General features: G+C 51.6%; 1 protein-coding gene across 3 annotated transcripts in view; it reads right to left on the bottom strand.

The window, feature by feature from the left end:
- Positions 1 to 26,211, bottom strand: part of UBR4 (ubiquitin protein ligase E3 component n-recognin 4) — a 211,275-nt gene that overhangs the window by 11,934 nt on the left and 173,130 nt on the right. For all 3 annotated transcript variants that reach the window (XM_038746469.1, XM_038746470.1, XM_038746468.1), the window contains 16 exons: positions 26,057 to 26,138; positions 22,411 to 22,584; positions 20,740 to 20,861; positions 17,427 to 17,624; positions 15,641 to 15,721; positions 11,892 to 11,979; positions 11,278 to 11,405; positions 10,143 to 10,250; positions 8,573 to 8,692; positions 7,505 to 7,695; positions 5,983 to 6,156; positions 5,287 to 5,386; positions 4,083 to 4,301; positions 3,372 to 3,485; positions 1,497 to 1,639; positions 388 to 513 (listed from right to left, as the gene is read on the bottom strand). In XM_038746469.1, coding sequence (XP_038602397.1) covers positions 388 to 513; positions 1,497 to 1,639; positions 3,372 to 3,485; positions 4,083 to 4,301; positions 5,287 to 5,386; positions 5,983 to 6,156; positions 7,505 to 7,695; positions 8,573 to 8,692; positions 10,143 to 10,250; positions 11,278 to 11,405; positions 11,892 to 11,979; positions 15,641 to 15,721; positions 17,427 to 17,624; positions 20,740 to 20,861; positions 22,411 to 22,584; positions 26,057 to 26,138 — 2,168 coding nt within the window. The remainder of the gene's footprint in view (positions 1 to 387; positions 514 to 1,496; positions 1,640 to 3,371; positions 3,486 to 4,082; positions 4,302 to 5,286; positions 5,387 to 5,982; positions 6,157 to 7,504; positions 7,696 to 8,572; positions 8,693 to 10,142; positions 10,251 to 11,277; positions 11,406 to 11,891; positions 11,980 to 15,640; positions 15,722 to 17,426; positions 17,625 to 20,739; positions 20,862 to 22,410; positions 22,585 to 26,056; positions 26,139 to 26,211) is intronic.

The raw sequence follows: 26,211 nt of genomic DNA on the forward strand, positions 1-26,211 counted from the left end.
CGGCCCGGAGGCCTGCACTGCGTTTGACACCGTGCAAGTGCTTAATAAATACCGTGATTATCAGGGTGGGCAAAGGAGGATGGCTTTGTCCTGATACCGGTGGCAAATAACGGCCCAACAGGGATAAGATCCCTGCTCTCCCTCCTTCTGGGACTGTGTCTGGCCTGAACGACTTGTATCCGGCCCGGAGGCCTGCACTGCGTTTGACACCGTGCAAGTGCTTAATAAATACCGTGATTATCAGGGTGGGCAAAGGAGGATGGCTTTGTCCTGATACCGGTGGCAAACAACGGTCCCCACATCTGGGCCCAGCCAAGCCCGCCTTCACACTGACAACTGGCTCCTTCCTTGTCTCCCAGAAGGCCAACCGAAACGCTCAAGACTCACCTCGCCAAGCAAGTGGCAAAAGCTGATTCGGGGACGTGGGGTCCCCAGACGGGGAGAAGCCCGTTGCACTTTGTGTTGGCGTTCTGAAGGGCCGCGCTCTCCCACTCCTCACGCCCTCGGGCCAGCCTGGACGGGGGAAGGGAGGAAGAGGGAAGGGGAGAAGATGATCTTCGCATCAGCCAATCTGGGTCTGGCACCTTCCTCGTTACTGGCTGAGGGGCGGCAGTCTGCAACCGAGAGAGCTCCAACTGGCTCTCTGCTCTGGTCCCACTTCTCTGAAGGAGGTGGGAGCACCAGAAGAAAAAATCTGGGGCAGCTGGATGGCTCACCGGAGGGTGCTAATAGGGAGTGGGACTCTGCGTTAGCGGCAGTGTGGCGGGCTGGTATGGGAATGGGGTTCCCCTAAAAAGCTAGTGTCCGCCCCCACCACCACATCTAGACTGTGAGCCCATTGTTGGGTAGGGACCGTCTCTGTATGTTGCCAACTTCCCAAGGGCTTAGTACAGTGCTCTGCACACAGTAAGTGCTCAATAAATACGATTGAATGAATGAATGAATGAATTCTACTTGACTATTCTGCAGAAAGAGCCGGGGGGCTTGGAACCCACCCCAGGCCAAAAGCAGGCAGGAAGGCCACTACCCTGACTGAAAGTTCTTTAAGGTCAGGGAACATGACCTTATGTTGCCAACTTGAACTTCCCAAGCGCTTAGTACATTCAATCAATCATATTTATTGAGCGCTTACTGTGTGCAGAGCACTGTACTAAGCGCTTGGGAAGTACAAGTTGGCAACAAGTTGGCAACAGTGCTCTGCACACAGTAAGCGCTCAATAAATACGATAGAATGAATGAATGAATGAACATGTCAGCTAACTCTGCTGTACTGTACTCTCCAAAGCACTCAGTATGGGGCTCTGTGCACTTTGAGTGCTCAATAAATACCATCGCGATGATGACGGAACCAAGATGGAGGCTTGGCAAGAGAAAAACAAAGGCTCTAAACTTGCAGGACTTCGGTGACGATCTCTGACCCCTCCCTATCATCCTGAGGTGGTTGGGGGGGAAGGTCCCAGGGTCAGCTATGGCCAAGGCCACTGCCCCGGCCTTACCTGACGGCTGCCAGGTGACAGTCGTAGTGCACAATGTTGAAGTGAGACACGGTGCTGTAGCCCTGCTGCTTCCGGGGCTTGTTCTCCAGCTCTTCCAAGGCCACCCGCTTGGTGAAGGTGTAAATCCCCAGGACCTTGGTGGGCTGAAAAAAAAAAACAGCAATGCAGTGGATGAGGGTTGGGGTTTAGTGGCGTGGTGGCGGGGAGGAAGAGGAAGGGAGGAGAGTTGCCTTCAGTCCTGCCTAGGCCGGGGGACAGTCTTCTCCTATGCTAAACTGGGGGGGCGAAGGAGCAGAGAAGACTGGGCCACGGGGGTGGCTACTCCATTGGTATGGGAGAACAGCAGGACCAGTCCCTTTTAGGCACAGCATTTTAGGCACAGGCTCCTCAGAAGAGCTCAGCAGAACCCAATGGCAGAAATTCTCCACTTTCACCCCGGTTGCTCCAAGCTGGTTTACAGCCAGAAAGTGATCTCAAGGCCCTACTGAGAGCTCACCTCCTCCAGGAGGCCTTCCCAGACTGAGCCCCTTCCTTCCTCTCCCCCTCGTCCCCCTCTCCATCCTCCGCATCTTACCTCCTTCCCTTCCCCACAGCACCTGTATATATGTATATATGTTTGTACATATTTATTACTCTATTTATCTTACTTGTACATATCTATTCTATTTATTTTATTTTGTTAGTATGTTTGGTTTTGTTCTCTGTCTCCCCCTTTTAGACTGTGAGCCCACTGTTGGGTAGGGACTGTCTCTATATGTTGCCAATTTGTACTTCCCAAGCTCTCAGTACAGTGCTCTGCACATAGTAAGCGCTCAATAAATACGATTGATGATGATGATGATCTCAGCACAGCGTAGTGAATACAGCATAGGTCTCAGAATAAGATAGTTGTGGGTTCCCAATCCCGGCTCTGCCACTTGTCTGCTGCGCAACCACTTTACCTCTCTGGGCCTCAGTTTCCTCCTCTGTAAAATGGGGACTGAAACTGTGAGCCCCATGGGGGACAGGGATTGGGTCCAACCCGATTTGCTTGGATGAGACCTCAGAGCTTACTACAGTGCCTGGGACACAGTAAGCGCTGAACAAATACCAGAAGCACTATTATTATCGAGCCTGCATACTCCCAGAGAGCCCGCGGGATGGTGGGCACCAGTCATTCACGGTGCCTGACCTCTTAGTAGGAAGTAGGAATAGAGAAGCAGCGTGGCTCGGTGGAAAAGGGCACGGGCTATGGAGTCAGAGGTCATGGGTTCAAATCCTGACTCCACCAATTGTCAGCTGTGTGACTTTGGGCAAGTCACTTCACTTCTCTGGGCTTCAGTTACCTCCTCTGTAAAATGGGGATGAAAACTGTGAACTGTGAATGGGGATGAACACTGTGAGCCCCTCTTGGGACAATCTGATCACCTTGTAACCTCCCCAGCGCTTAGAACAGTGCTTTGCGCATAGTAAGCGCTTAATAAATGCCATCATTATTATTATTATTAAGTCCAACCAGACAGGAGAGGCCCATGTGTCCACACTTTGAAGCTACTGCAGTAGGGTGTGGGGCAGATGGGAGTTGAGCCTAGTCTTGGGAGGGGTGGGGGGCTAGATGTGTGATAATCAGACCGTAGGATTGACCTTGCCCCACTCTCCTATCCCCCTCGATTGTGAGTTTCCCCTTCTAATGATGACAAGACTCCCAACAGTGGTGGTCGCGTTCACCACCCAGGCTCTGACTCCTGGAAGGACCTGAAAACATGGTGCCCGCAGCGGGGTTGGTTGACAGCTGCTGCCAATGTCAATGCCACTCACTTGTGAGAACAGCTCCTCAAGAACCAGGAATCCGCCCCAGAGCCCACTAGATCCGGCCTGTCCCAGCAACCCTCGTACCTGGAACTTGTAGCCCTCTCGGCAGATGCAGCAAGTGAGTCCCGGCTCCTCAATCAGCTCTTCCATCTGTTTCAGCAGGGCCGTCTTGGTAACCACCTGGCCCTTCTCGTTCGTCTGCAGGAGGAACCCCAGCGGAAAATGGGCCCGGCAGGCCTCGGAGCGGCTTGGGGCTGGAGCTGATCTCTCTGCCGGCACTGCCCTCGGCCCAGGTGTGAGCGGAGGCTAAACCCACCCGCTCCCTGCCACTAAAACTGCCCATAAATATCACCGATCATCCAGACGGGAACAGCAGTTTCCCCCAAGGTTAAAGGAAACGCAAGTGATATCCTGCCCTACCCACGGAAGACACCGTGGCCGAGAGCCTGCCCTTCGGCAAACAGATAGGGCCCCACCTCTGTGCCAGCAGGCCCCAGGATTTCACAACCTCGGGACCTTGCTCGTGATTACTGTTGCTTTGGTAGTATCCAAAGGGGGCTGGCGTGAGAGATCAATGTATCCTCCATCCCGGAGTCCGGCAGCATCTTCACGCCGCCTCCTCACCTTAGCCAGACCCAACTCTTGACCGGCCTCGCATCCTAGCCCCTCTGCTTTGCCCAACCCCAACTCCTCCCCCAGGCTCTGCGTTGGGAATGGCCTTATTACTGAGCCAGAAGGGACAGCCCTGCCTTGCGAGGCCTTGGGGAGGAGCGGGGAGAGCAGCCCCGTTGTTACCGTCATGCCGAGGGTGCCCAGGGCCTTCTGCCTCATTGCCATGGCCATGCGCTTCTTCTCCGCTCGGGTCTCCTTCCTGGCGGCGTCGATCTTCTTGTTCACCTCCGGGTGCTCCCTCAGCGCTTCTAGCAGGTTTTCGGCTAGGGTGCCGATCCCCTCGTCGCTCGACACCTGCTCCAGTTTGTGCAGGTTCGTGATGGAGTCCGTCCCGATCAGCATCTGCCAGGGTGCCAGATTATTTATTTTATTTACGTATGTTAGTGTCAGTCTCCCCCAATAAAACAGAGTCGGTAGACATGTTCCCTGTCCGCAACAAGCTTACAGTCTAGAGGGAAGACTATATTGAAAGACTTTCTGGGCTTCTCTGTAAGGTCGGCCTAGAGATAGCTCCCTTCTGGCTTTTTCGTTTCCTCCATCACCAGCCGGGGAAGCACGGGGGCCCAAATCAATCAGAAGCTGCTTATCGGCTTTACAGGACAGTGGGACTGGAAATACTGGTGTTGGGAACAGTTCAGATCACAGACGCTTTACTCCCTACCACCTCAGGGCCCCCTAAGAGCAGAGGGCCAGCAGAGGAGAGCCCAGCACTCCTTTCTGGCCAGAGGATTCGAACTCGGGCGGGGAGGTACCTTGGATGCCTTTTACTGTGGTAGCGGGGTCAAACTGATCCACCTCAAGTCATCTTGCGAGTGACAGAGCCGAGATGACAGCTCGGGTCCTCACAACCCAGATCCCCAGGCCCCTCCGTGCTGCCTCTTTGGAACTCAACCCATCAATCATCATTTCCTGAGCGTTCACTGTGTGCAGGGTACTATATTGAGCACTTGTGAGAGTACAATACGACGGAACTTGTTCTCACACTACCTGCTTAAAACGAGCGTACACTCTAGAAAGGCAGGGCAGACTTTAATGTAGATAAATTACAGCTAGGGACATACGTGCTGTGCGGCTGAGAGCGGGGTGAGCAACAGTGCAAGGGTGATAGAGGGGAGTGGGAGAAGAGGAAATGAGGGCTTCGTCGGGGTAGGCCTCTTGGAGAAGATATGCTATAAATAAGGTTTTGAAGGTGGGGACCGTCTGTCGGACACCAAGAGGGAGGGAGTTCCAGGCTAGAGGCAGGACGTGAGTTGAAGGGTCGGTGGTGAGACAGAGAAGATACAGGTATAGTGAGTGAACTTCAAGGGTCAGGGCATTGGGTTCTTACCTGGGTTGCCGGGTGCTGAATGGCCAGCCCTCGAAGGAGCCTTAGGATGAAGGGAAGGGCGGGGCGAGACAGGAACTTCTTCCAGACGTCAGCATCCAAACTTCAAAGGAAGAAATGCATGAGGCCCGTCAGACTCGAGGACACCCCCCTCCACCGTCCGCGACGGGCTGCCTTCAGGCAAAACGATGGTTTTGGATTCGGCTCCCCGTGTCCGCTCATGCCGAGTTAGGGATTCTCGACACAGAAACCGGTTCCCGGGCCTGTCGCCCCCAAACCCACATCCCCATCAGCCCCATCCCACTGGAAACTGGAAGAGGGGGTTGGTTGGCCAGTGGATGCGGTGAGAGTTCTGCTTTTATCAAAGTGGGAAGTGACGACGATGATGAGAAAAATAATAATAATAAGGGAATCTGTGAAGTGCATACTCTATGCCAAGCACTGTTCTAAGCGCTCGGTAGACACAAGATGATCAGATCCCACATGGAGCTCAGAGTCCGAGTAGTAGGAATCCCCACTTTGTGACTGAGGGAAACTAGAAAAGTGACTTGCCCAAGGGCACACAGCAGTTAATAGGGGAGGTGGGATTGGAACTCGGATGCTGATTCCCAGGCCCGAGGTCTTTCCACCACACCATGTTGCTTCCCCTGGCGGACTCTGGCAGGAGAAATCAGGGCTTTGGGGAGGGCTGGGGCTTACTTCTTGGCACTGGGTATGTGCTTTTTCATGTAGTCGAGCGCATTCTGAGTGATTCCCTTCTGGAGGATCAGGTCTTTCAGCTGGTGCCCGTTGCTGTTGTTTTTGATGCCCGCTGCGATCTTACAGAAGCAGTCCAGGAAGACTTTATCATCACCGCTGTGCTCCTCATCGTACCTGGAAGGCGGTAAGACTAGACTGTGAGCCCGCTGTTGGGTAGGGACCGTCTCTATATGTTGCCGACTTGTACTTCCCAAGCGCTTAGTACAGTGCTCTGCACACAGTAAGCGCTCAATAAATACGACTGAATGAAAGGTAAGGCGTATGGGGGAACTCAGTCACAGCGGCTTCCACCTCACCTCCCTCCTCTGGCCGCTCAGCTGCCTGAAAATGCCACTCGGGGACGAGCCCAGATTGACAAAGAAGCACACAAGGATTCTCCCACAGCTGGACCCTACACTGGTAATTGTGGTATTTGTTAAGCGCTTACCATGTGCCAAGTGCTGCACTAAGTGCTGGGGTAGATACAAGCCCACCAGGTCCCACATGAGGCTCACACTCTAGGTAGGAGGGGGAACGGGTATTTTATACCCATTTTACAGATGAAGGGACTGAGACCCAGAGAAGTGAATAATAATAATAATAATGATGGCCTTTATTAAGTGCTTACTATGTGCAAAGCACTGTTCTAAGCACTGGGGAGGTTACAAGGTGATCAGGTTGTCCCACGGGGGGCTCCCAGTCTTCATCGCCATTTTACAGATGAGGTAACTGGCACAGAGAAGTGAAGTGACTCGCCCAAAGTCACACGGCTGACAGCTGGCAGAGCCGGGATTCAAACCCATGATCTCTGACTCCAAAGCCCGGGCTCTTTCCACTGAGCCACGCTGCTTCTCTACTAAGTGCTGGAGTAGATACAGGCCCATCAGGTCCCACATGAGGCTCACAGTCTAAGTAGGAGGGGGAACAGGTACCCATTTTACAAATGAGGGGACTGTGGCCCAGAGAAGTGAATAATAATAATAATGATGGCACTTATTAAGCGCTTACTATGTGCAAAGCACTGTTCTAAGCGCTGGGGAGGTTACAAGGTGATCAGGTTGTCCCTTGGGGGGGCTCCCAGTCTTCATCCTCATTTTACAGATGAGGGAACTGAGGCCCAGAGAAGTGAAGTGACTCGCCCAAAGTCACACAGCTGACAGATCGCAGAGTCGGGATTTAAACCCATGACCTCTGACTCCAAAGCCCGGGCTCTTTCCACGGAGCCACGCTGCTTCTCTACTTAGTGCTGGAGTAGATACAAGCCCATCAGGTCCCACATGAGGCTCAAGGTCTAAGTAGGAGGGGGAACAGGTATTTCATCCCCATTTTACGGATGAGGGTACCGAGGCCCAGAGAAGTGAAGTGACTGGCCGAGGTCACCCAGCTGGCGAGTGGCGGGGTTGGCATCCCACGTCCTTTGACCCCTAGACCCGGGCTCTTTCGGCTAGGCCACGGCCCCTCCCGCGAATGCCCGGCCACGCACTTGTCGAAGCTGCAGTACGGCTTGAAGCGGTCCACCAGGATCCGCATTTTCTCCGTTTCGCCGAAGGACAGGTAGGGGATGATCCGCAGCAGGCCCTGCAGGACGCTGGGGTTGGAGCGCACGAAGGTGCTGTTGATCTGGTCCAGGAGCATCACCAGCTGGTCCTTGTCCCCGGTCAGCAGGAGGCTCCCCTAAAACAGCCAAGAGAGCGGTCGCCGATGTGAGCGGCCTGACGTCCGTCCGCCGCTGCTCCCCTAATCCCAGCTGCGGCTTCCAGAAGCAGCACCATCCTTCCCTCCTCCCCGTCAGCAAGCACTTAGGAAAATCGCCCTTTAGAGGTTTCAGGGGGTCTCCTAGAGCAGTGGATTCAATCATTCATTCATTCGTATTTATTGAGCGCTTACCGTGTGCAGAGCACTGTACTAAGCGCATGGGAAGTACCCAACGGCGGGTTCACAGTCTAGAAGACCGTGACCAGAAGATTCTCGAAGAATCGACTGGGGCCATTCTTGACATCCTGCTGGGGATCCTTGTGTGTCCCAGAGGGTCAGAACGGACTTGACACCTGTCTACACGTCTTGTTTTGTTGCCTGTCTCCCCCTTCTAGACCGTGAGTCCGTTGTTGGGTAGGGACCGTCTCTAGATGTTGCCGACTTGGACTTCCTAAGCGCTCTGCACAGAGGAAGCGCTCAATAAATACGATTGAATGAATGAATGAATTCCTGGTGCTAAAGAAATGAGAACTCCTTCTACACTCGGGAAAAGAAAAGGAAGGGAAGGAAAAGGAGCGGGGAACTACAAGGGAATGGGAGACCTGGTTGCTTTGGTACAAAAATCACATCTGGTGTCTTTTCCCCCACCTCGGTGGGTCAGCCTTCAACTCGGTTGGTTTTCCACTCCTTCACCATGACCCTGGGGGCCTGACTGGGAGGGGTTGGGACAGGATGGAGGGTTTAGGCGTTTGACCGGGCCGCGCCTGAGATGTTGTGTCCCCCTGCCACCCGAGTGGCGGAGTTGGCGGGACTGACCCCGGGCCTGGGCCAGGAACGCCACCATGCCCTCGCTTACCTTGTCTTCGCTCAAGGGCTCGGCATTGGACTCATCCAGGATGATTTCCATGATGCTGAGCACTTGTTCCGCCACAGCCGCCCCTCCACTGTCCTTGCTTTCCTGCTCGGCCACCAGGGCCTGAGGGGGAGACAGGGGAACAAATCAAGGGTAAAACTCACATCTTGGCTGACCGGTAGTACTGACCGGTCTGAGAAAAGCTGGGCTGGGGTTGCTAGAAGCAAAGTAAAAACCAACTTTCTCAGGACACGCTCCCAGGAGAGCCATCTCCGGATGGGGCTACTAGACGCTCCTGGGGACAGGACTGACTGCATTTTTTTTCTTTTTAAATGAATTTATGAAGTGCTTCCTACGGGCTGAGATAGACACAAGTTAACCAGGTCGGACACAGTCCCTGTCCCACATGACTGTGAGCTCGTTGTGGGAAGGGACTGTCGCTCTTTATTGCAGTATTGTACTTTCCCAAGTGCTTAGTGCAGTGCTCTGCACACAGTAAGCGCTCAATAAATACGATGATCAATGAATGAACATAAAGCTCTCAGTATAAGCAAGAGGGAGAACAGGGACTGAATCCCCATTTTGCAGATGAGGACTCTGAGGCCCAGAGAGGTGAAGTGACTCGCCCAAGGTCACGCAGCCGGTAAGCGGTGGAGCCGGGATCAGAACCCAGGTCCTCTAACTCCTTGGTCTGTGCTCCTCCCACTAGGCCACACTGCTTCTTAAGCGCTTACTGTGGGCAGAGCACTGTACTTGGAAAGAAGCAGCGTGGCTCAGCTCAGCGGAAAGAGCCCGGGCTTTGGAGGCAGAGGTCACGGGTTCAAATCCCAGCTCCGCCAACTGCCAGCTGCGTGAGTTTGGGCAAGTCACTTCACTTCTCTGGGCCTCAGTTACCTCATCTGGAAAACGGGGGTTAAAACTGTGAGCCCCCTGTGGGACGACTTGATCATCTTGTAAGCTCCCCGGTGCTTAGAACAGTGCTTTGCACATAGTAAGTGCTTAACAAATACCATCGTTATTATTATTATTATTATTATTACCAACCGCTTGGGAGAGCACAACCCATTACAGTTGGTAATTCTCCTGGGGAAGGAGAGGGTCCTATTTGGGGCTGAGCCCGCCAGGCCGGCGAGTCCCCCCGGAAAGCCATTCCCCCAAGATTACGATAATAATAATAATGGCATTTGTTAAGCGCTTACTCTGTGCCAGGCACTGTACTAAGCGCTGGGGTGGACACGGGCAAATCAAGCTGGACACAGTCCCTGTCCCATGTTGGGCTGACAATCTCAATCCCCACTTTACAGATGAGGTAACTGAGGCACAGGGAAGTGAGGTGATTTGCCAGGGTCACTCGGCAGAGAGTGGCAGAGCCGGAACCAGAGCCTGTGACCTTCTGACTCCCACTCTAACCACTATGCCACACCGCTTCTCTGACAGATTGCCCTTCTGCATTCGGCCTGCCGCGTCTCTCGGAGTGAGGAAGAGCTGGGGCCGCCCCCCGAGGGCCCCTCCCCACGGCCCAGAGATCAGGTCTCTCCCTCCACCTTCCCCGGGGTCCCTCCCGCCTCCTTACCAAGTTGAGAGTTCCCAGCATGACATTCAGAGTGTTCATCTCGGGGTTGACCAGCTGCTGCCGATTCACTTTCACCTTCACACAGTAGCTGAACAGTTTGAGCAGCACCTGCCGAGGGACAAACCGTCAGGCTCTGCAGCAGCGGGGCCGATCTCAGTGGGCCGCCACGTGCCCGCTGGGCTCCCGACGGGAGGGCGGGCTTCCCGATCCTCCGTCGTTGGGAATCCCCGCTCCCTCACAGAACCAGTCCCGGAGGCAGCTCCGGCAATCTTCCGACCAGCTGTGGGAGCTCCCAAATGCTTGGGAGCTGGACCCGGCCCAGAGGAACTAAGCAGAACGGGCCTTCTTGGAAAAATTAACTCTTAAACCCACGTAGGACTTTCTGAACCAAGGAGCTTTGAAACTTCTACTCGACCTCATGAATCAGTCAGTTTACTGAGCACTAACTGTGCGCAGAGCACTAAGCGCTGGGGAGGGTACGATAACAATATTGATGGTATTTGTTAAGCATTTACTATGTGTCAAGTACTGTTCTAAGCACTGGGGTGGATACAAGCTAATCAAGTTGGACACAGTTCCTGTCCCACATGAGGCTCACAGTCTTAATCCCCTTTTGACAGATGAGGTAACTGAGGCACGGAGAAATTAAATGCCTTGCCCAAGGTCACTCAGAAGACAAGCGGTGGAGCCAGGATTGAAACCCAAGTCCTTCTGATTCTCAGGCCCGTGCTCTATCCACTAGGTCATGGTATAACAGACACATTCCCTGCCCACAGACAGCTTGCAGTCTAGAAAGTCTGAGGTCTGAAGAGCAGGGTGTAGGGGTTTCCCGAGGCGTGGGCCAGCTCCACCCCTGGAGCGGACTGACTCTGATCAAGACAAACACTAGACACTAGCTTTGGGGCAACCCAGAAGAAAACCATCATCCTACTGAGTCCGGGGGCGAGGCTGGCCCGAGAGGCTTCTGAGGGAAGCCATGGAGCAGCATATCCATGCTGCCTCCTCGGGATCCCGCTGTCCCCTCCAGGACGGGAGGTTTGGATGAGGCTGGCCATAAAATGCCCACGCTGGCCGGAAGAAGTCAGAGACGGCGACCGTTCTGCTGCCCCCCGACCGGCCCCCTTTCCTTGCTCACCGTCAGGAGGTGGCGGCCCTGCTTGAAGTCCTTGATACCCGCGAGCCTGTTGAGCATACAGTCCAGGCCTCCACACTGTGCCATCACCCCAGCCATCTTATACACCTCTTCCTCATCCTCTTCTTCATCTGCGAGAGACATAGCGGGGCCGTGGGGCCGGGCAGTGCAGAGAGGCAGAGCCCCTCTACTTCTGGCAGCTGTCCGGCCCCACGCAAAACCCAAGGCAATCGAAGGAAGCCAAAGCGGAAGCTAGATTCAGCAGCTGCGTCCCTCTGCAGGAACTTACCACCGTCAGGGGTAAACGGTGGCCAAAGATTGGAAAAATGACAACCCACCTTAAAATGCCAATCAAGTTCAAACATGACCTGAACTCAGGCCACGGCAAAGATATTATTATAACAGTCTCAGGTGAAGATGGGCATTCTGGTGCACTCCAATTTCAATTTCATCAGTCTAACCAGTAAGAATCTCCTGCTAGCTGGAGAAAATAATGCCCCCCCACTTTCTGGCAGAGGTACAAAAGACAAAGGGAAGTTGTGAGGTGGGGAGAAACTGGATACGAGCAGCCCCCTTGGGCAATATCAGTGGGATGGAGAGGGAAGCAGTGTCCTTACCCGTGGTGGAGTCAAGAGACTCAATGAATTCCTCAGTGGCATCTCCCAGCAGCCCCCGCATCCGGTAAATGATCCTCATAGGCTCTCCCTGGTGGGGGGGGGGGGGGGAGCGGGGAGAGAGAGGGAGGGAAGGAAGGGAAGGAAGGGAAGGAAGGAAGGGAAGGAGGGAAGGAAGGAAGGGGAAGGAAGGAAAGGAAAGGAAAGGAAAGGAAAGGAAAGGAAAGGAAAGGAAAGGAAAGGAAAGGAAAGGAAAGGAAAGGAGGAAGGAAGGAAGGAAAAAAGAAAGAAAGAAGGGAGGGAGGGAGGACGGACGGAAAGAGAGAGAGAAAGAGAGACAGAGAGAGAGAGAGAAAGAGAAAGAAGGAAGGAAGGAAGGAAGGAAGGAAGGAAGGAAGGAAGGAAGGAAGGAAGGAAGGAAGGAAGGAAGGAAGGAAAGGAAGGAAGGAAAGGAAGGAAAGGAAGGAAGGAAGGAAGGAAGGAAGGAAGGAAGATAAAAAGGAAAGAAACGAAAGAAAAAGAGGGAAAGAAAGAAAGAGAGAGAGAGAGAGAGAAAGGAAGGAAGGAAGGAAGGAAGGAAGGAAGGAAGGAAGGAAGGAAGAAAGAAAGAAAGAAAGAAAGAAAGAAAGAAAGAAAGAGAGAAATGTTGGGAAATATTATGCTTGCAAAGATTGACATAGCAGTTCTTCCCCTTTTTCCCTAGGAATTCTTCACCTGGGGCTATTGGCCTCTCAAGCCCTGGTCAGCCCAGAGATGACCCTCACGCTCTAAATCAGGTCCTTCAGTTTCCCTAACCAGTTAATCAGTCAGTAGATTGTATTTACTGAGTGCTTACTGTGTGCTAAATGCTTGGGAGTGCACAATAAAACAATTGATCAATGTGGCCAAGTGGAAAGAGCAGGGGCCTGGGACTCCAAGGACCTGGGTTCCCTTTATCTAATCCCTTACCCAGTTCTAATCCCAGCTCCATCACTTGTCTGCTGTGTGGCCAATGGCAAGGTTAATTTATCTGTAAAATGGGGATTGAGACTGTGAGCCCTACGTGGGACAGGGACTGCTTCCAACCCGACTTGCCTGTATCTATGCCAGGGCTTAGTACAGTGCCTGGCACATAGTAAGTGCTTTAATACCAAAATTATTATTATTATTACTTGGACTGTGAACCTCACATGGGACAGGGACTGTATCTGACCCGATTAACTTGGGTTTACGCCAACACTTAGAATACTCCTTGACATAGCCAATGCTTAACAAATACAATAATAATAATCAAATCTGGGGAACATGTCGCCATGTTATCCTTTACCACTGAACTTAAGAGGGCCGGTTATAAGCCATAATCATCCAACGGCATCGGGCGCTCTTTGCCCACGGCACTGCACTCCGGGTGTTAGACGTCATGGAGGAAGTAAGGGTCACGAGCAGAGCAGTACCCTCAATTTCCCCTTTGGGCAAATTCCTCCTGTCTTGCCAGGGAAAGCATCTGGATCATGAGGGAGAATCGGATGGGATATTCCAACATTCCGACTTCTGCTGTAACTCATTCCTTCCAGTGAGGCCACACGCCCTGGAGCGCTAGTGGAAACTACCCAAGGAATCGGGCAATTAGAAGAGCTTTTAATTAAAGACCCGTGTGCCTTGGTAATCAAAGTCTGGAAGAGGGAGGGAGAAGTCAAGTTGATTGCCTGAGGCGGCTCTGGATTTTATTAGTGGCTTCACAGCAGGGAGAGGGTTAACTCTATCTAGCCTGTTGGAACTTGGCCAAACCCATCTCCCACATGACTCTTGCTTTCAGAGCATTTCATTCTAACAAGGCGAAGCGAACAAAGCGGAAGCAGCCCAGCTGGGCTTCGGGAGCGGGGGAAGCCGGAGAGAGAAAACCTGTCAGAAAGCTTGGCTAAGCCTAATACGGGAGTCGGCAGTGCCTCATGTCCCGGCGGAGACTGCAGAATAAGGGAAGCCCTTAGGGGAGGTCTGCTCAAAGACTCCGCTAGAGACCACCAATTAAACCCGCAGGAGCCCTAGAGAAATGGCAGATCAACGCAAAAAGCCGGTGAAGAAAACAAGGGGAACAAAAGCTGGTTTGAGGCAACTGGCTTATGAGCTTGCCCATTTCCTAGAGCCCCAGAAGGGCAATGAACAAAGGCAGGGAGAGAGATGAAAGCCACCCGGCCCTGCCTCCATGCTGCAAATTTGGAGGCGTGAAGGAGGGCTTGCCCTCCAGCTTAGTCCGGGCCAGTCAACTCAAGGGACCGGGGAAAGCCCAGCCAACTGTGGACTTTTAGGAGAGCAGAAGCATTTAGGAGAAAAGATTCTTCACTCGCTGCGTTTTGCCCCCACCATCTTTCTGTTTCTTGACCTCTACTCTCTTGGGTTCAGCACTGCTGACCTTCCAGTTGCATTAGATCCTTTCTCCTGGCTTCATTCAAAAATCACCCAGGTCCTTCGGGAAACCCCTGGCTTTCGGCTTTCCACCCATTCTAAATAATTCCAGCAGGACATTTATCCAGACTGAACAGGAGGGTGGGAGGCAACCCTGATGTCAGCCCAGCACAAAGTGAATGCACATTTATTCATTCATTCATATTCTCTCTCTCTCTCTCACACACACAGATTGCTCTCTCAATTCCCCCACCCCACCACATATTGCCCACAACTTCCAGCACACTAGAACACAAAAAAGGCTGGTATTTGCCTGCCTTGCCTCTGGAATCATCATCAATCGTATTTATTGAGCACTTACTATGTGCAGAGCACTGTACTAAGCGCTTGGGAAGTACAAATTGGCAACATATAGAGACAGTCCCTAACCAACAGTGGGCTCACAGTCTAAAAGAGTGGGCTCACAGTCTAAAAGAATGCCAGCTCCTTAATGGCCTACAGGGCTTTGAAAGTTTCTTTTTGTGGTACAGAGGTTATCCTGCTAGTGGACTTCACAAAGAATCTCACTGATAATGACAAAGTTTCCAGCGGTATGCAAAAACAGAGAAGTAATTGGGCAAACCATCCCATGGTGGAGAACTTTGTGGGCTAAATACAGGAGGACAGTGTGCTGCTGTTTTCTCGTTTCACTACAAAAGGGCTGCGGAGTCACGGATCAGTCACCGTGATGCCTGGATCTCAATTTCCTCGGCTAGAAAATGAAGCCCCCGGGTTCCAGTTCCACTTCAGGCTGTCCTTTGGAATCTGCAGAGCTCTAGGGCTCCAGGGTCCTTCACTGCAGGCAACTAGTTAGTCCTTCAAGTCCTTACTGCTCTTTAACCTCAAAAGACCTACAACCACTTTCTTCGCAAGTGGACCGGGCTTCGTCGGGTCGGAAGAGACATCCACAAATGTGAGAAACTGCCTCCCCTTCAGCTTTGCCATCATCCTTCAGCTTTGCCAAACCAGAGCCCTTCTGCCTGTTAAAGTCCATTAACAAAGTCACCTGCTCAGGGAAGCATCCCCAGATCAATCCCATCACTGTGTCTTCAGTCAAGCCAACTCCGCGGCCACTTCGGGATGCTCAATTTTTCCACTTTCCATTTATGTCTATCTCCTCACTCCTAACTACGGTGTGCTCATTCGCTTATGTCTACGCTCCCCTTAGGGCAGGGATTGGCTCTTTCTCCTTCTGCTGCAAGGACCCCAAGTAGCAAAATGCAGTTCTCTGCCCATCGTGGGGACTCAATAAATACGACTGACCCGGACACTCCAGGACTCCCGATTCTCGGCGGATGAGTACGAGGAGCGCAAACTCATCGAACACGTACCTCATTTGTTGGACACCAGACCTTCTTGTAAACTTCGGCCACGGGAAGGTCCAAGCTGATGATCTTATTGTTTACTAACAGCTGGGGGGAAAAAATGAAAAACCAGTAAACGCCACACTCTGGAAAACCATGCTCTTCCCAGTAACCCCCAAATGAGAGTTGTATTATACTCTTCCGAGCACTTAGTACAGCGCTCTGAACACAATAAGCACTCAATGATGTGCCACTGACTGGTAGACTGATTGATGAGAGGTAACTCTATTAATGATACTACAAGACCTGTCATGGATACAAAGTTCTCCTGCTCCTGACCCATAATCAACTTTGGGACAAGTATCTGATGGCTCTCCAATCTTCTCATCTTCCTACTTAGAGCGAAAAAAGGATGGACCTTTTTTTGGACGTCGACCCCCGGCCCACGTCCTCCCCCGGGCCTGGAATGCCCTCCCTCTGCCCATCCGCCAAGCTAGCTCTCTTCCTCCCTTCAAAGCCCTACTGAGAGCTCACCTCCTCCAAGAGGCCTTCCCAGAATGAGCCCCCATTTTCCTCTCCTCCCCATCAATTAATCAATCAATCAATCGTACTTATTGAGCGCTTACTGTGTGCAGAGCACTGTACCAAGCGCTTGGGAAGTACAAGTTGGCAACATAACTCCCTATCCCCCCTGCCCTACCTCCTTCCCCTTCCCACAACACTTGTATATATATTTGTACAGATTTATTACTCTATTTATTTTATTTGCACATATTTACTATTCTATTTGTTAGTGATGTGCATCTAGCTTTAATTCTATTTGTTCTGACAACTCTAACACCCGTCTACATGCTTTGTTTTGTTGTCTGTCTCCCCCTTCTACACTGTGGCCCCGCTGTTGGGTAGGGACCGTCTCTATATGCTGCCGACTTGTTCTTCCCAAGCGCTTAGTCCAGTGCTCTGCACACAGTAAGTGCTCAATAAATACGACTGAATGAACTGAATGAATGAATAATGGTGAAATATTCCTAAAAGTCAAACTGGCTAGAGTATAGGCAAACACAAGAGAACAGATATGACCAGCCAATGTGGTCTTTTTTTAAAAATGCAAAATAAAAAATAAACGGTATTTGTTAAGCACTTGCTATGTGCCAGGCACATAGAGAAGCAGCGTGGCTCAGGGGAAAGAGCCCGGGCTTTGGAGTCAGAGGTCATGGGTTCAAATCCCGGCTCTGCCACTTGTCAGCTGTGTGACTTTGGGGAAGTCACTTCACTTCTCTGTGCCTCAGTTACCTCATCTGTAAAATGGGGATTAAGACCGTGAGCCCCACATGGGACAACCTGTTCCCCTTGTAACCTCCCCAGTGCTTAGAACAGTGCTTGGCACACAGTAAGCGCTTAATAAATGCTATTAAAAAAAAAGAAGTGCTGGGGTAGAAACAGGGTACTTGGGTTGGACACGGTCCATGTCTCACGAGGGGCTCAGTCTTTAACTCCATTTTACAGATGAGGCAATTGAGGCACAGAGACGGAGCTGGGAGTCGAATCCAGGACCTTCCTTTAGACTGTGAGCCCCATGTGGGATAGGGGCTGTGTCCAATCTGATTGTTTTGTACCTGCCCCAGTGCTTAGTACATAGGATGCTTTTATCAAATACTACGGTCGTCTTCTGACCCCAAGGCCCATGCTCTATTTCCTAGGCCACGCTGCTTCCCCTTTGCTAGCTTCTTGCCACTACGCCACTTCGGAAGCCCCCCACCCCGCCCCCCCAGCCCTCGGCCCCCGCCGGGCTCGGCAGCCGCGCGCCCATCACCTCCATTCCGCTGTCGTCTTCCAGGAGGGCCACGAGGTCGCAGTCCTGGCAGATCTTGTTTTTGATGTCCCTCATCAGGGGGCCGATGCCCGGCTCGTTGCTGCTGTAGGGGTTGCCGGGCATTCTGCCCTGCAGGAAGTCTTCCTGCTGGGGATCCTTCTCCAGGGTCACGAAGAACTCCGTCACCTCGTTCTCCTCCTACGGACAAAGACGGGGGCGGGAAAGGCGAGGGGCCATCACGCGAGCCATCGTGCCTAAGCGTCTCCGACACATTACTCAGTTCTCTGGGCAGGTGGGGGCACGGGCTGGGGTTGAAGGTGGGTGAGAATCACTCAATCATATGTACTGAGCGCCTACTGTGTGCAGAGCACTGGACTACGCTCTTTCCTCAAGATGCCCCTTTGCTTTTTGTTGCTATGTTTTTTTAAAGGCCTTTGTTTAGCTCTTACTAGGTGCTGGGGTAACAACTAGCTAGTCAGGTTGGACACAGTCCAAGTCCCACACAGGGTTCACACACAGTGCTTTGCACATAGTAAGCGCTTAACAAATGCCGTAATAATAATTATTATTATTTCACAGACGAGGTGACTGGCGCACAGAGAAGTTGAGTGACTTGCCCAAGGTCACACAGCAGTTTTCAGCACTGGCCACAAAAGAAGGGTCAGGGGAACCTAGAATCAGATAGAGTAGGAATAGCTGAAGTCTACATAGTTTTAAAGACAACAAAATAAATCTAAACAGTATCCAATCAGCGCATCACCGAGGCAAATACTGGAGTTGTGAGGAGAATGGATAAATCATTGGAATTCACTGAGTGCTTCTGTTGTGTAAAGTAATAATAATAATAATAATGGCATTTATTAAGCGCTTACTATGTGCAAAGCACTGTTCTAAGCGCTGGGGAGGTTACAAGGTGATCAGGTTGTCCCACGTGGGGCTCACAGTCTCCATCCCCATTTTACAGATGAGGGAACTGAGGCCCAGAGAAGTGAAGTGACTTGCCCCAAGTCACCCAGCTGACAAGTGGCGGCGCCGGGATTTGAACCCATAACCTCTGACTCCAAAGCCCGGGCTCCTTCCACTGAGCCACGCTGCTTCCATGCAGCATGCTATACGAAGTGCTCAATTACATACTAATGATGATGATGGCATCTGTTAAGCGCTTACTATGTGCCGCCAAGCACTAACGGAGAGGCACAGGAAGAGAGCAGGAAGGACAAAATGGCAGGCCCTGGTGTTATTTATGCCACGCTCCGATCAGACGGGGAACACCACCGGCTGACATCAGTCCCTTCCTGAGTGCACCGAGTGGGCCTCCTCTACAATCCATGGAGTCCTTCCTGTGCTCAGCACCCCGTGAGGCACGCCGCTCCCTGAGGCTGGAAATTATAGTCTGCAGCTCTCTTGGCTAGGACGAGGGGATCTTTTTGGGCATACTCCGCGCCGGAAATCTCTTCTTACTTCACGGCAGGGAAACATCCGCAGGAAGGTGAAGGAGGAGAAAGAGCCTCGGTCCACGCTACCCTCCTCGAGGCTCAATTCTGGTTCTCTGATAGCTGGATCTCAGCGGCAACGGATTGCCAGTAGTAAGAAATGGCCTCCAGAAGGCCTTCCCAGTCTATGTGTTGCCAACTTGGACTTCCCAAGCGCTTAGTACAGTGCTCTGCACACAGTAAGCGCTCAATAAATACGACTGAATGAATGAATAAGCCCCCCTTTTCCTCCACCCCCACCTCCCCTCCCCATCGCCCCCACTTCCTCCTTCCGCTCTCCCCCGTCCCGGCCCCACAGCACTTCTATGCATCTGTGTACATAATAATAATAATAATAATGATGGCATTTGTTAAGCGCTTACTATGTGCAAAGCACTGTTCTAAGCGCTAGGGAGGTTACAAGGTGATCAGGATGTCCCACGGGGGGCTCTCACAGTCTTTCATCCCCATTTTACAGGTGAGGTAACTGAGGCCCAGAGAAGTGAAGTGACTTGCCCAAAGTCACACACAGCTGACAATTGGCGGAGCCGGGGTTTGAACTCACGACCTCTGACTCCAAAGCCCAGGCTCTTTCCATTGAGCCACTCTGCCTCTCTCTACATATTTATTATTCTATTTATTTTACTAATGATGTGCATATATCTATAATTCTACTTATTGATACCGATGCCTGTTTACTTGTTTGGCTGTCTGTCTCTCCGCTTCTAGAATGTGAGCCCGTGTGGGCAGGGATTGTTTCTATTTGTTCATTCATTCATTCAATCGTATTTATTGAGCGCTTACTGTGTGCAGAGCACTGTACTAAGTGCTTGGGAAGTCCAAGTTGGCAACATATAGAGACGGTCCCTACCCAACAGTGGGCTCACAGTCTAGAAGGGGGAGACAGAGAACAAAGCGAAATGTATTAACAAAATTAAATAAATAGAATATGTACAAATAAAATAGAGTAATAAATACATACAAACATATGTACATATATACAGGTGCTGTGGGGAGGGGAAGGAGGTAAGGCGGGGGGGAATGGAGAGGGGGAGGAGGGGGAGAATTTGTTGCTGAATTTTACTTCCCAAGCGCTTAGTACAGTGCTCTGCACACAGTAAGCGCTCAATAAATATGATCGGATGAATGAATGACCCTCTGATTAAAACTGTAGCCCCGAAGGTAGTACTTAGGGGTTCTCGCTGAGACCGCAAGGAAAACCATGGGACTGCTGCAATTGTGTCACTTCAGATGACTAAATGGCATTGAGGGCACGATTATTATCATCATCATCATTAATATTATCATCATCTTCATGATGATGGCATCTGTCACGCACTTACTCTGTGTCAATCACTGTTCTAAGCCCTGGGATAGATTCGAGATAATCAGGGCATACCCCGTCCCTGTCCCACTTGGGACTCACAGTCTTAAGTAGGAGGGCGAACAGCCACTGAACACCCATTTGGTACATGAGGAAACTGAGGCACCAAGAAGGGAAGTGACTTGCACAAGGCCAAAGAGCTGGCGAGCGGCGGCACTGGGATTCCCCAGAGCCACAGCCGGTGGTGTGACCGGGAGGCGGGTCTTATGCCGGCAGTGGAGTGCAGGAGACAGAGCCGTACTGGAAAGACATGTTCATTCATTCATTCAATCGTATTTATTGAGCGCTTACTGTGTGCAGAGCACTGTACTAAGCGCTTGGGAAGTACAGGTTGGCAACATATAGAGTGTGGCTGGGAAGGCCGAGACCAGCATAGAGCCGCTGGAGGGGACGGGGGATGATGGAGGGAATCGGGGGGGTGGTGGTTAGTCCTCCGTTGGGCACCTTGCTCACTTACAGGGTAGATGATACTGCAAAGCCTCTCGAAGATGAAGACAGGTGTCCTATAGTCGTCTAAGCTGTAGCGCTTGGCTGTTTCAATGCACACAGCCATGAAAGCCTTCGTTTCGGATTCTGTACCTGTCGGGCGCAAGAGGAACAGATGGTCCGGGGCAAGCTCTCCAATTCGTTCATTCAACTGTATTTATTGAGCGCTTACCGTGTGCAAAGCACTCTACTGAGCACTCGAGAGAGGACAATGCAACAACAGACACTTTCCCTGCCCAGAGAGAGCTCACGGAGCAGGGATGCCGACCGGGCTACCTCTCCCAATCTCCCGGCTGCAGCCCGGGCACGATTCTGGAAACCAAAGGAAGGATGCTCTCCGAAAGGCTGGTCGGACGTTTTAAATGACTTCGGCACCAAGGGGTTTTTAAGACTAGCTCGGCCTCCGGGGTCAGATCTGATCCGCCGAAGGGGAAGTGGTCGGATCCCAGGCTCGATGCTCCCCTGGGAGGGCTAACCAGCACTTGGTGGCAAGAGGGAAATGCCACCACCAAAATTCTTCCCGTTGAGGAGACTCTTGAAAAAATACGGTACGTGCCGGGCGCTCCCGATTAAATGAGCTGCCGGGTTTGGGCTGCAAGCAGAGGGACTAGCTTTTCATTTGGAGCGTCGGGGGCTGTCCCGAGGTGACCCTTGGGTACCGGCCATCTCAAGGTCAAAAGCTATCTCGTGACCACCTAAGCCAGCAGGAGGAACTCGGAAGTGAGGGTGGGATACCACCCCCATGACCAAATCTGCTAGATTGACAGCCTAAGCGGGGAATACAGAAGGTGTCCCTCGCCCCCGTGCCAATCAAATTAGGTATGGAGGAGTGGGGGAGGGCAGAGATTGGATAGACTGAGGCCGGAAGCTGGAATGGCCTAGGGGCATAGGCAATAAATACCTGTCGCCTCTGACCTTCGGGGTCAGAACACCAGGACACGCAGCAGCAGGAGCAGCAGCCCCCGTGTCTCTCCCTGCCCAGAAGGACAGATGCCCACTCTACAACCAGAACCAACACACTGAGGCAAGGGCCGCGGGATGGGTGAGTGTCTCGTGGGTGGGACCCAGGTATCCCGCTGCTGATGGGAATTATGAGTGGATTCCTCCCATGTAGGGAGAGCACACTGTGAGAGGTAGCCGCCCACCACGTGCGCGGGTGATGCAATGAATTCTTCCCATGTGGGAAAGTAAGTGGATTCTTCCCGAGTGGGAAGTGCACGTGGGTGAGAGTTAGCCAACTCACCCACGCGCGATTAACGGATGATTGTGTTCCTCCCGTGTAGGGAAGCTCTAATATTGCCAATTGATTATATTCCTCCCAAAAGGGAAGCTCTATCCATTGCGCCTAAACAAATACATGAATTCAATTCACCTCGCGGAATAAATTTCATATAAAACTTAGGCTTTCCGTCCCCGGCCTCTCGCTCTCTCTCGCCTCGCCGATCACTGAACGAACCCGTCCCCGGACGACGGGTGACAGGGGCGAAAAGGGATTTTAGGAGGATTGAGACATGAGATGGGACAGACTTCAGAGAGCTAGCGTTTTGGGGGAACGAACAAATCTGGGCATGGCGTCCCGAAAGCCTTGGGGGCAGCCACCCCCACGGAGGGGGTTGCTGCGGCCCTGAGTCCCCCGGGCTACCTGTAGTCATGTCCTCGAGCATCTCCAACAGCATGTCCTGGGTCTCATCGATCAGTTTGGTCCTCTGGACCACCAGCTTGCGCAAACACAGGTAGCCGTTGAGCACGGTGCCCACCAGACGGCTTTTGAAGTGTCGTTTGATGGATTCCACCTCAACGAAGGAGGAGAGGAGACCTGTCGGGACATGAAATGCACGTTACCGGTTCGTGGGGCCATGGGACGTTGCAGATCCCAGGGAATGTGATGGCAGGGGAGACGTTCCCAGGCAAAGATGGGAAAAAAAAGGCTTCGGAATGGAGCGTGAGGATGGGGAACCAACAATGCAATCCTCTGGCCTTGAGAAACTTCAGTTCAATCAATCCTCCCATTAATCCACGTGTTTACTGAGCGCTTACTGTGTGCACGGCACTGACTACGTGCTTGGGAAGCAGCGTAGCTCAGTGGCAAGAGTCCGGGCTTGGGAGTCAGAGGACGTGGGTTCTAATCCCGTCTCCGCCATTTGTCTGCTTGGGCAAGCCACTTGACTTCTCTGTGCCTCAGTTACCTCATTTGTAAAACGGGGATTAAGACTGTGAGCCCCATGTGAGATGACCTGATTACCTTGTATCTACCTCAGCACTTAGAACGGTGCTTGGCACATAGTAAGCACTTAACAAATACCATAATCATTATTATTATTACTATTGGGAGAGCACAATGAGGTAGGTAGATATGATCCCTGCGTACAAGGAGCTTTACAGACTAAAAGGGGAGACAGACATTCAAAGAAGTTTCAGATGGATATATACATCCATTATAGAGAAGCAGTGTGGCTCGGTGGAAAGAGCCCGGGCTTTGGAGTCAGAGGTCATGGGTTCAAATCCCGGCTCCGCCAATTGTCAGCTATGTGACTTTGGGCAAGTCCCTTCACTTCTCCGTGCCTCAGTTCCCTCATCTGTAAAATGGGGATGAAGACCGTGAGCACCATGTCGGGCAACCTGATCACCTTGTAGCCTCCCGAGCGCTTAGAACAGTGCTTTGCACACAGTAAGCACTTAAATACCATCATCATTATAAATACACACGCGTAAGTGCTGTGGGGAAAATTTCAAAGTGCTTAAAGGGAACAGGCTCAAGTGAATAGGTGATTCAGAGGGGAGAGCGAAGAGGGCAAGTGACACCTTGCTCGGGGAAGACGTCTTGGAAGACGTGATTTTGGTGGGGCTTTGAAGATGGTGAGAGCAGTCATCTACGGGATATGAAGAGAGGGAGTTTCAGGGTGGGGGAAGGTGAGCATGGACATGAAGTTGGCAGTGAGAGGGACAAGATCAAGGTACACTGAGTTGGGTGGGTGCTAGGGGGGTGAAGTGTGCAGTTGGACTGTGGGAGAGCTGACTGAAAATACCATAATTTTTCATTGAAAATACCTCAATTATTATTAAAGCCGACAGGTAAGGAGTTTCTGTTTGATGACAATATGGGTAGGCAATCAGTGGAGGTTTATGAGAAGCAGGGAGACATGGATTGAGTGATACTTTTAGAAAAGTGATCTGAGCAGCAGAGGGAAGTATGGACTGGAGAAGGGAGAGATGGGAGGCAGAGAGGACAGCTGATGCACTGACTCGAGGAGGGATATGAGTGCTTCGATCAGTTTAGCAGCAGTTTTGGATGGAGAGGAAGGGGTGAATTCTAGAGATGTTGTAAAGGTAGAACGATCAGGATTTGGTGAGCTGAATGAGAGATGAGTCAAGGATAATGTCAAAGTTACAGGCTTGTGAGACCGGAAGGATGGCGGTGCCACCTATAGCGATGGGAAAGTCGGGAGAAGGACAGTTTTGGGTGGGAAGATGAGGAGTTCTGTTTTGGACATGTTACGTTTGAGGTGTCACTGGGACAGCCAAGTAGAGAGGTCTTGAAGGCAGGAGGAAATGTGAAACTGCAGAGAAGAAGAAAGGTCAGGGCTGGAGATGTAGATTTGGGAATCATCCGTGTAGAGATGGTAATATTTGAAGCCACAGGGGTAAATGAGGTCTCCAAGGGAGTGGGTGTAGATAGAGAATACATCTCCATCAGAAGGGGATCTGTAGCCCGAGCACTTGGTATTCCCATCCCCAGCCACACAGCATTTATGTTCATATATTGATATTTACAATTTTTACATTAAGGATCTGAGACCTTTGGACAGTTAATATTCGCCCCAACCCCACAGGTTCATATTTTCAATTTATTATAAATTACTTAGTTATTCATATTAATGACTAACTCACCCTTCAGACTGTAATGTTATGGGCAGGGAATGTGTCTGCTATTTAGGCTGTATTCATTCATTCAGTCGCATTTATTGAGTGCTCACTGTGTGCAGAGCACTGTACTAAGCGCTTGGGAAGTCCAAGTTGGCAACATCTAGAGACGGTCCCTACCCAACAAGGGGTTCACAGTCTAGAAGGGGAAGACAGACAACAAAACAAAACATGTGGGCAGGTGTCAAGTCGTCAGAATAAATAGAATTAAAGCTAAATGCACATCATTAACAGAATAAATAGAATATGTATGTACTGCACTCTCCCAAGCACTTAAAACAGTGCTCTGCACTGAAGCAGATAGACGCTAATCAAGTTGGGCACAGTTCATGTTCCACAGGGAGCTCCCAGTCTTAATTCCCTTTTAACAGATGAGGTGACAAGGCACAGAGAAGTGAAGTGATTTGCCCAAGGTCACCCAGCAAACAAGTGGCGTTGCTTTATCCACTAAGTCACGCTGCTTCCCACAACGCTGCTTCACCGTGGGCAAGGAACGCGTCTACCAACTCTGTTGTACTGTACTCTCCCAAGTGCTTAGTACAGTGCTCTGCACACAGTGAGCACTCAACAAATACTATCGATCGGTTGATGGGGAGGTAGAACTGAATCTTGAGGGATTCCCATGGTTAGAGGGTGGGAGACAGAGAAGGGGCCGGCACTAGAGATGGAGAAGGAGCAGAGCCAGGAGACGACAATATCGGTGACGCTTGGAGAAGGGGTGGTCCACAGTCTCTGAGGCAGCTGGAAGGTGGAGGAGGTTTAAGATGGAGTGGAAGCCACTGGATTTGGAGAAGAGGAAGTCACTGGTGACCTCAGAGATGGCAAATTCCATGGAGTGAAGGGGGCTGAAGCAAGATTACAGGGGGTCAAGGAGAGAACTGGAGGGGAGAAGTGGAGGCGACAAGTGTAGACAACTCACTCAAGGAGTTTGGAGAGGAATGGTAGGAGGGAGATGGGGTGATAACTGGAGGGAGTCTTGGGGTCAAGGGAGGATTTTTTTTTGGTACAACAGGGGACCCACGAGCATGTTTAAAAGCAGTGAGGAAGAAGCCACTGCAGAGTGAACAGCTGAAGATGGTGTTTTAAAAAGACATAACAGGATGGGGTCGGAGGTGCAGATGCAGAGGGTGGACTAAGAGGAGATGGGAGGTCTTCTTTTGAGATGCTGCTGGAAAGGGTGGGAGGTTCAAAGAGGGGGCAGACGGAGGGTGAGATAGGTGAAGCGCAGGGGAGATTTTAGGGAGATCACGCCCGACGGATTCAATGGTCCCACCCGCATGTGACCCAGGGACAATGAGAAGAATCTCAATAAATACGATTGACTGATTGATTGATTGATTAAAGAATCTCGATTCAGGCTGTTGTACCTGTGAGGCTCTTGAGGGCATAGCCCTGCTGTAGGTCGGTGCTCAGGGTGGCTTCTTCCAGGGCCAGCAGACGGGCTATTTCCTGGAAGGACACAAAAAACCGTCAGGGTAACAGGGACTAATACCAAGCTCAATGATCACCACACAAAGCTGAA

This window comes from Tachyglossus aculeatus, chromosome 5, assembly GCF_015852505.1.
Source record: "Tachyglossus aculeatus isolate mTacAcu1 chromosome 5, mTacAcu1.pri, whole genome shotgun sequence".
NCBI classification, from domain to species: domain Eukaryota; kingdom Metazoa; phylum Chordata; class Mammalia; order Monotremata; family Tachyglossidae; genus Tachyglossus; species Tachyglossus aculeatus.